General features: G+C 32.4%; 1 protein-coding gene across 1 annotated transcript in view; it reads right to left on the minus strand.

The window, feature by feature from the left end:
• Window positions 1-852: 852 nt before the first annotated feature.
• Window positions 853-10,328, minus strand: part of LOC119634162 (probable serine/threonine-protein kinase mkcB) — a 43,390-nt gene continuing 33,914 nt past the window's right edge. Inside the window, exon 3 of the mRNA XM_038028147.1 lies at window positions 853-1,610. Coding sequence (XP_037884075.1) covers window positions 1,473-1,610 — 138 coding nt within the window. The 3' untranslated portion in view covers window positions 853-1,472. The remainder of the gene's footprint in view (window positions 1,611-10,328) is intronic.

Raw genomic sequence — 10,328 nt, forward strand, 5'->3', positions numbered from 1 at the left:
TTTGTTAAAGCATTCACCATAAAATGCGAACTTATGCGCCTTCGTTTTTTTAATCTCTTTCTTTTATTCACATATAACAAAAACAAATAGTACTACCAAACAGATAAAACATGACGCCGAATGGTGATGGGTGCTTTCAAAATCTATATTTTAACTGGACCCGATTCATTAGAAAAGGACTCTATGTAAAAGTTCGTTTCGACACGTCGCAAAATAAAAAAAATATATATATATATTAAGAAAATCAAACTTGAATGTTTTGTTTTTTTTTTTTTTTTTTTTTTTCTTTATCTATTTTTTGCATTTGTTATATACACCCATATTATATATGCATCAGATCAAGCATCCATCCTAAGGATAGCAGTTAACATAAAACGTAAACTTTTTATTATATGAGTCCGTTTTTTCTATTTTCCATTTAAACTGCAGTTGAAATTGTTATCGAAATTTAATGGAAACCGTCGCTTCTATGGGATACCTTAACAAATTGTAATCGATTTGAATGGTAACGAAAACGCAAAATATTCAAATAATTTTTATGCTTTTACGCAAAAGCATACACATTGTTGTTGCATGAATAATGACATAATCCATAAAAATTTTTATTAACATATGTTATGTGTGGAACATTAAATAGATGCATCGCAGTATACCCACACAAACAACCAAACAAAAAAAATAAATAAATAAATAAATAACTATTATATATGCGCTCGCTCGCATCTATATGACGTACATGAACATCAAAAAAAAAAAAAAAAAAAAAAAAAGGTGAAATAAATAAAATCTCAAGCCGTCAAAGTAAGAATGAGCACAAATGTCTGAGATTAAGCTAATGAGCAGACCAAACGACAGACGGACAGACAAAACAACTTGAATAGACATTTAAAAATCATCATAAATCAAGTGAGTAATGCATAAGTGAATAAATGAATGAATGAACGAATGAACGAATGAATGAATGAATGAATGAATGCATTATAAAATACATTCATACAGAAAGTCAGCAAATTGGTTGGTTCGCTGGTTGGGTCAAGAGCGTATTAAATGCAATAAATACGAAAGCGAAGAACTATTACGGCTGCTGCTGCTGCTGCTGCTGCTGCTGCTGCTAGCTGTGCTGTTGTTATCAATGGCAATTGCATGTAAAAACAACATACGTCATAGGAAATGTACATACGTTTACGTATTGAAATGCAAACATACATTCACCGTAACTTTACTATCGAAACGGGCTAAGCAAGTAGAAGTAGAACGTTTAATGCATGGTCACACACACTCGCCCAAACTTGCTCCTATGCATTCTTCATATATGTGGAATTGAAATTGAAATAAGCGAGTCGAGAGTTAAATAAATAATCGGAGATTTCATATGGTGCTGAGATTTATGTAAGCTTTTTATAGGCACACATGCTTTACTTACTTACAAATATATCGTTAGTGGTTGAACAGCGTGTGTGGTTAGTTTTTAATTAATTTGAAATTTTTCTCAAATTTCTGAATTTTTTTTTTTTTTTTTGCAATCGAAGAAGAGAAAAAGTATAGAAATTTGTGATTATGTGACTTACCAGAAAGAAGCAGTGTTCGAAACATATTTTAAAATCCCTTACCTGAAAAGCAGAAAATAGAAGTAGAAATAAAATATGTAGAAAAATATGAAACATATTAGTAAAGAAAGATTGATTTTACATGGAATCAAACTCTATCTATTGCAACATTATTAGCGCTTGTGATAATGATGAATTTCTTGGCAAATATTCTACAGCTATTCATGTCATAAGCAAAAAGTTGATGTTTTCAAGGGTTTTTCTTTCCACTGTTCTATCATTTACCATGAATTGCTTGCATACATTTCTTAAATAGAGTCGTTTATGTATATACATACATATATACATGTATGTATTATTTATATGGAAATGTGTGTATGTATGTATGTATGTGTATGTATGCGTATGTGTGTGTGTGTGTGTGTGTGCATATTGCCTTCACTGTGTTGACTTCGACCTGATATTTGTCACACAAAACCATGACCATAATCATCAAATGCAGAATTACTGGGAGTAGCTGCAATAGTATGCCCAATGCTCAGTATAATTGCAAGCATTAACCGGATCGTCATCGTCCATAACAACAATAGCAAGCCATTTCAATTGTTCCTCCCACACCGCAATCTAGTAACAATGGTTTGGCAAATCTGCGTAAATTGTATTTCGAAAAAGTAGTTTTTCTTTTCTCCTTTTCTTTTAAATACATGTTCTATTATTTTTTCTGCCTTCTCTAATGTACGCATCAGCATACTACAGTATACCATAGTTAGCGTTGCATTCGAAAGCCCCCAAGAAAAACAAATAGCATATATGCCACGTAGAGCCCTCAATTGATTTATCGAACCTTATCTAAAAACCATAAATTATCTCAAATTTTTAAATACTCATAGTAGGTAATAAGCCCAACCGGGTCTTATGCCTCGCTACGTGGCACCGAGGCGATTAGCTTCAATATATCAGTCAAAGATATTTTCTACGTCTTCATCCGCGTTGAGCGGTTGAAGCTTACCTGCATTTCAACGAATTAGATGTCCAGTTGGAACGAAATAGTCCTGTAATTAATTGAACCTGAGCCACGGTTTTTGCGAAACTTTACGATCTTTTGAAATGTACGAACGAAACTGAAAAATTACTTCTCAAGTCTCTTAACGTCTGGGGAAATCGATCCAAGCGCTTCATAAAAAGAGAAGCTATAATATTTTCAATTTACTGAAACTTCAGACCAAAATTCGTGTTTACTCAGACGCGACACGCTTGCGCAACATCTTTTGAAATATACCCATCGAAGTGGAACGAAAATTAAAACAAAGATTATCTTACAGATGAATCAAGTTTTTCAATTTCCTTAATTTTTACTCACAAATCAGACATATCTGCAATCAGTTCAAAACGACCTTTTTGGCAAACTGTGTGGATTTAAATTGATTTCAAAGCTATATAGCCGAATAATAGCCGTTTTCAAGTCCAGTAACTCCACTACGGAGTTCTTAACGTACGTAAAGAAGAAGAACGATTCGTTTGTGACGCCAATCTGCCGGATCGGCTCACCATTAGTACAAAATCGAATTGGATCACTATTAGTATAAAATATCGAATGTAAGCACCGACTGTTCCATGCTTTCCCTAAAGACCACACTCACTGAAGCAGAATGATGAGTAATGAGATTTCGGGAGGCATGTCTTCTAAGAAATTTGATATACTAAATCGCGTAAAAAAAACCGCATTGAGGGGTAAAACAAAATCGACATATATAGATGGGTTGCTTATAAACTTTTTTACAAACATCTATTTAAAAGAGTCTTTCGGAAAATTTTTTATTAAATTGTAATAATATCTGCAAATATATAAAACATTGACAGGTTGATGTAAACATTTTTTGCTTTTCTTCAATTTTGTGCAAAAAAAGATGACAATTTGCACTTAAAAATGAATACCGAAGAAGGCGGTCGAAAGACTTTTTCTCACAGAGTGTTGGCAATAACACAATTGGATGTCTCAGCTCGCTTACTCTCTAACCCGCCCCGCAGTAAGTAATAAACTTTAGTTATGAAAGCATATTTCTCCATTATTGTTTGTCATGGAAACGTGTGAATAGCCATTCAGAAGAAAAATTTTTGCTTTTCTTCTTTTTTTTTTTCTATTTCGCAGACAATTAACGTTAACAATACCAACTTCAATAATATATAGGGTGTGAGGAAAAGGAAAGCATATAATCCAATCGATATATGCTTGTCGTTTAATGCGGTCATTGAAGTTAGCTTCTCTAAATCACGCCATCATCACGCCAGGTCATGCCGGTGATTGTACTCTTTTCAATTATCATAACACCGTCAATGCTTTTAAGTCGAACGATAAGAGATAAGGATAGCTTGTTATTTAGCAGTCAGTTAGATTGCTGCAGCATACCTAATATATTCATTCAAATCTTTGAAACACCCTGTATTCAGTTGGATGCGTTTTGCCATCCAACATGTGGTGTCTCAGGGTTTATGTAAAAAACTCAATCAATTTGTGATTGGTTTTCAGTATAATTATCGCTTCGAAAAATCAGAAGTAATAGTTCAGCTATTTTAAGTCACACTTTCAAGAATGTTTGCTTTAAGCGCCAGAATCGTTGAAAGAAAAGGAACGAACGGCCCTGCTCGAGTATAATGCCTTAACTTGTTTATTTACAATGCCCAGTTGACACTATATCTATGTATACCCTATACCACTATTGTTATACAAAGATATTTTTATTGTGCACAAAACGGCCGGAAGAAAAGGGCTTGAGATAGAGCCACTTTTTCTGATACCGATCTATTGACAATCACTTTCTCAATCTAAGTTATTTTTGATAAATTTAATACACTGACGTGTTCTGGCTCAAGGACGAATATTGAAAATGTTTTGAATCGGACTAAATAATGCCGCATTTTGAAAAGCCGTTATATGAGTAGCCGCAGCGTGGTATTTTTACATGGCTATATATGACAAAAAATATCATTGATATTTCCATCAAGGCGTAAACGTACGTACAAAAGTCCAAGTTTTCTAATGCATTTTCTAATAACTGTAGCTCCTCAGCTTTACGACGATTATTGATTTTTATGTAGTGAACTACTATTCATTGATTAAGCATTCGCGTACACGTTACTTTTTAAACAATCCGTGTTACATAGAAAAAGTTGTACCAAAATGAAATTCGTAGAATCTGTGGAATAAAGATTCAAAAGCGTAAAGAAATGTATGACTTTAGTTATTCGCAGCGAATAAAGTTATAACGACTATAAGAAAATATTTGACGTGTTGATCCAGCTGACTTCTGAATTTCATAAAATGACTCGTTCACCGAATTGGAATAATGATAATAAGTTCATAAGCTTCAGTCTGAGGGAAATCGAAAGCCGCTTACATTCAATTTACCTCATTTGGGCCACGCAATCACTTTGAAAAAAAGATGAATTCAACAATGCCACCAGTTGCTCATGACCAGCATGACAGTTGTCCGTCCTTTGCACAATTGCGAAAATCATATTTATTAACGTATCGTAGTGAATAGAAATATATATATAAGCTTCACCAGAAAGGGTGCTTTTCAAAGGAAAAGGAAAAAATGTATTTTTTTACAGGTCACGTGATTTCGTAATTGGTTTGGTAACCCGAATTGCGTTATTATGCACTAAACGAATCCAAGATTGTAAAAGGCAACATTTTGGCATTTAAATATATATTCAAAACAAGTTGGAGCTGCCATCAACTCTTTTAAGCTACTTGCTAAACTAATTGTGGGAAGTGGAAAATTTTAATGCTATAATGCGAGAATTTTTGTAAATCTTCTCGCATATAATCGTTCTTCCTTGTGGCAAAAAAAAAAAAAAAAATCTTTTATCCGATCGTATTATATAATTTTTTGTATATTATATTAAAAATTGATCGGAATTTGTGATTTGCAATACAAATCCATTATGATAGGTTTAGTGTTATATATATAGGTCGAATTTTGGATCCCTTCCTAATGGCGAACAGAGTTTGCATGTAGCCATGATATAATAATAAGGGGAAAAATGTAAAGCAACTAAGTGTAGTTAGTAAATTTGCAATAAATTACGTTTTCACATTTTCGACGATTTTTAACGTATTGCAAATTAGTACAGACGAGGATGCCGGCCACGCTCAAATAATCAACTTTTTCTATATCTCCCCCTTTTCTGTTCTTTTCTTCTGATCACTCGTGTGCCAACGCTATCGCTTTACCTATATCAATATAGATTAGAAATTAAACGTAGAATTGTACTTGTATAAAACAACAAAATAAAGTAAATTACATACAATTAGGATCTTTTATTAAAATCCTATCCAATTTTATTCAGTCATAAAGATCAGAACTTTTATTAGATTAGATGTTGAATTGCGATTGTAAGAAACTAAGTCATGATGGTAGAGTACGTAATGGTGGTCTGCCTTACCGCACTTATCGATCTCAACTTTTATGTATAAGCTATAAAATACATCAAAGTAACTGTAAAAAAAAAAAAAAAAAAAAAAAAAGGAATTGAAAAAATAAAAAGAAAGATAAAGAGAAAAGACAAGGGAGAAAAATTACCATCACATACATGTCAATAACAATTAATTAATTTATATTGAGTTTTTAGATTATTGCCAAAGAGATGTAAATTTAAATAAAATTGAACATTTTTTTTTTTTTTTTTTTGAAATTTTCATTAAATTTTACACAAACAGCATAAGGTTTTAGCAAATATCCTGGCTCTAGATGAAACAAAGATTCCAGTAACAACATACATTTAAAGGACATAATCCACTTAAAGTTGTTAACCACAATGCAATAGCATGTTAAAATGTAATTTCATTGCTATCACGAAAAGGCGGACAGACACAGACACAGACATAGACACACAGAGAAAATATCTAATCAATAATTTAAATACTTAAATGATTGCGGTGGGACAAATGCTAACTGAGAGGATAAATCTAATATCTCTGCACTAATACACAAGCATAAAGAAAAAAAAAAAAAAAAAAAAAAAAAAAAAAAAAAAAATGCAAAGCAAAGACGCAATGAATACACATTGATTTGTATGCATTTAGGTTCTTTTTTTTTTTTTTTTTTTTAAATATTTCTTTTCTTTTTCACGTTATAATTAAACGGAAGTCACAGACAGCAAAAGAAATTCTCATGAAATGCACGCACTTTATACTATAACCTATACAAGGAATCCAACTTTAGAGTTTAGAGAAATTCTTCAGGCTTTTCGTTAGAGAGGAACGCACATGCAGTATAAAGACAAACTCATACACACACACACACACACACTTACATACACTTACATATACATGCATACATATAAAAAAAGAATATGAAAAAAAAAAAAAAAAGAAAAAAAATTAAATCCATGTAAAACAACAGAACAAGTTTACCAAACATTATTCTCAACCGTCAGTCAAACATGCAGACATGCATACGTACTTAGTTAGCAAACACAAAGATCTAAAATTTTCATACAAAATATAAAAGAGAAACCACAAGTAGGAAAACCATAGTGGGTAGAGCATTAGTGCGAATCTTAGATACCCTCTACTTAGGGTTAATTGGCAAATATCGTTAAGCTTTTGCACGCCATAAATTGACATTTAATATGAAATTTCAATTGGTCCATATATTACATCTAATGTATTACAGAGTTCATAAGTTGCGAAAAAAAGGTTTTTTTTTTTTTTTTTTGTTTTTAGCTGACCTTGTTTGTTTCTCTTGACAACTTCTGCAATTACGTTCAATCCATTTCCAATAATCAGTTGTGGTCAGTGGCTAAAACAAACTTATACCTTATTGTCTCGATTTACTGGGTTTCACTTCCACTACAACCAGTAATGAATAAAGTTGAAGTTCTCTTCAAAATCAGTTCAATCGAAAATATCACATATTACATAATACATTTATTTTTCTTACTTGCAAGTGTTCAAATAAGTATATCATTAGTTTTTGGGATATGTATTTGTATGCAGTAAGAACGCAACAACGAACAGTAACCCGTACAGCAAATTTACGCATCGAAGCATCTCAACTCCATAACTAATCTGTATTCATACACCGTCATAGAAACATATGTACATATATGCTTATATCTGTAGTTTAAATTTTTACATATGCATATAGGTATGAACCGATCGATACGAATATATCGACATAACATGCACAAGATAATCAATCGTACTGATGTTGTACTTGTTGTTGTTGTTGTTGTTGTTGTTGTTGTTGTTGTTATTTGTAAAATATCTCCTTGTACTAATACGTTTCACAGGCTTGCGTATATACACGCACACATACATACAAATTAGAATTTTGGTTTAAATTAAGTACACGTACGGTAAGGGAGTGCAATTTCAAATCAAGAAATAAAATCATTGTTGTTGTCTATGATTGTAAATTCTAAATTATTATTATATAGGTTCGGCAAGTTTTAAGCTCAATACGTAAAGCGTTTAACTTTATATTATTTGCTTATATATTGAAATTTAATTCACTTTCAAATGCGAGCGAAGAGGATCATTTAAGCGAAGAATGAAACAAATTGAACGCTTATATAAGACGGTTGAATAAACTTAATTTATCCCTTCATCTAAAGGTGGTGTAAAACGTTCCAGCCACCTTAGATCAGATATATAAACTAGAAAAACCAAAATCAAAATTAAAAAACCAAAACGAAAACGAAAAAGACACAGAAAAAGAAGAAAGGAAACCAATTATTTTTAGAATCACCTGATGCCCGGTATTAAATTCAAATTTTACAACAGCACTGTAAATGTAATCTGCTAAGCAATATTTAAGCTTCGTATGGCATTGCCGCATTTAAGCGTTTATGGCAGCATTGCTTGTTATCTAAACAAGATGTCGTTTGATTCATATGATAGCCATAACGTTCGTGTACTTGCCTACTTGATGTAATCGCAACGAGCCATAGTTATATTTAATTTTGATATTTTTATGAATGTTGCAGCAGGACAACAAAATTCCTCTCTCGATAGAAACAAATGATTATCTATGCTATAGAGACGAAGTTTCCTATCGACAATAAGGTTTCTTTGTAAGGGCAACGGACTAACTTTCGACAAATATATGAAATTGTAAAGGCCTGCGGGTGACGCAATTTTAACGCATCCCACTACTAAATCATATCTGTTCTGAAATGCAATTGTTTTCATTTTTGTTTTCAATCTTGCCTCATGCTTAAGCACAATATTCATTGTAATATCATAAATATGTTAAGAGATTGAATTGATTTTTTTTTTTGGAAGAGATTTTGATACACAATAAAACTTCAATAAATCGACACACAGATGGACATGATTTCGATAATCGATTCTTAATAGTTTACACGGATCATATGTATGTAGTTCGACATGTTCTCTATGCATACTTTCATGAGCGACTTACATGCGACTTATTACTTACATATACTTATTGTGATGAAAGTGAAAAATTTCTAATATATATTTTAATACCGTACTGAACAAATCTAATGCATACGCTATAAATGTAATAATCGTTTTTAAGGTAAAGAAAAAGAGGGGAAAAAAAAATAATAATAATATATAAAAAGTGAAAGAAGTTAACGCGTTTTAGTTGGGCAAGGCCGATCGTTAAAGACCGTAAACCGTTTCTTTTGTCGCAAAATATCAAAAATCTTTCCTGCAACCTTGCAGTGGACTTATTTTCCACGGAAACGAATAATTGAGACGAGATTTGAAAAATGGCAGTGATTCCATTTTCAATGCTTAGTTCATATGCCAAAATTAAAATTTGTTGCGTTAATTATTCAAAATTGCAATTGAAAATGTTTCCATTCAAACATGTTTCCAATTTATTCTAAAGTAGATTGGATCGAATTTTATCGGTAATTGTAAGCCAATTGAAAGCATTTCTAGACTGAGCGAGAAAGTGATCCTAATCTACATATGGATCATAGGGTTTTAAATATATCTTCATAGAATTCAAAGTAATACACGGAAATATGAAAAAAATGTCGGTGTTCTTTGACTTTATTTTAGTTTCTTCTGCGTTGTGAGCGCGTCGGTGAACAGATCGCATCAATTTTTTTGAGCTCGCACTCCTTATGAAGCAAGGAATGTTTGTGCCAAATTTCGGCTTCTTATATGCATTTTTGCGACTACGACGGCTAACAAAATTTACTCGTCAACTTGACGGTCTTCCGTAAACCTAGTGTTAAACGCGTTATTCTCAATTTGACGATGCAATCAGCGTACCAGAATTCTCATTTGAAGCTTCAACGCAGCAGTAGATTCACAATACCAGAGTGAAACAGAATATGTTTTACTCAAAGCGGTTTTTTAGACCACGCGTTTCATTCGACAGTTGATGAGCGAACAAAGTATAATTGGATTTACAAGTAGTTAAACGTACGGTGGTTAAGGACTCTCTCTCTCTCTCTCTCTCTCTTTCTCTCTCTCTCTCTCTCTCTCTCTTTCTCTCTCTCTCTCTTTCTCTCTCTTTCTCTCTCTCTCTTTTCTTGAAAAAGTTATTAACATCTTTAGCCATCCCCATGTGTAAGACAATTGAAAATGAGCGAAAAGTTCGAGACCACAAGGTAACATCATTACTCTCTAAATACATCATAGTGGCTTGTCAGCTTTTCCAGATAGAAATCTCATTACCGATAAAAACTCTTGATCAACATGAATAGCTGAAATGAATTTAACTATATATAATATGTATATTGTTTGCTAGCACGCTGGCACACAAACAATATACATATTATATATAG

Source organism: Glossina fuscipes, unplaced genomic scaffold (assembly GCF_014805625.2).
Source record: "Glossina fuscipes isolate IAEA_lab_2018 unplaced genomic scaffold, Yale_Gfus_2 0, whole genome shotgun sequence".
Lineage (NCBI taxonomy): Eukaryota > Metazoa > Arthropoda > Insecta > Diptera > Glossinidae > Glossina > Glossina fuscipes.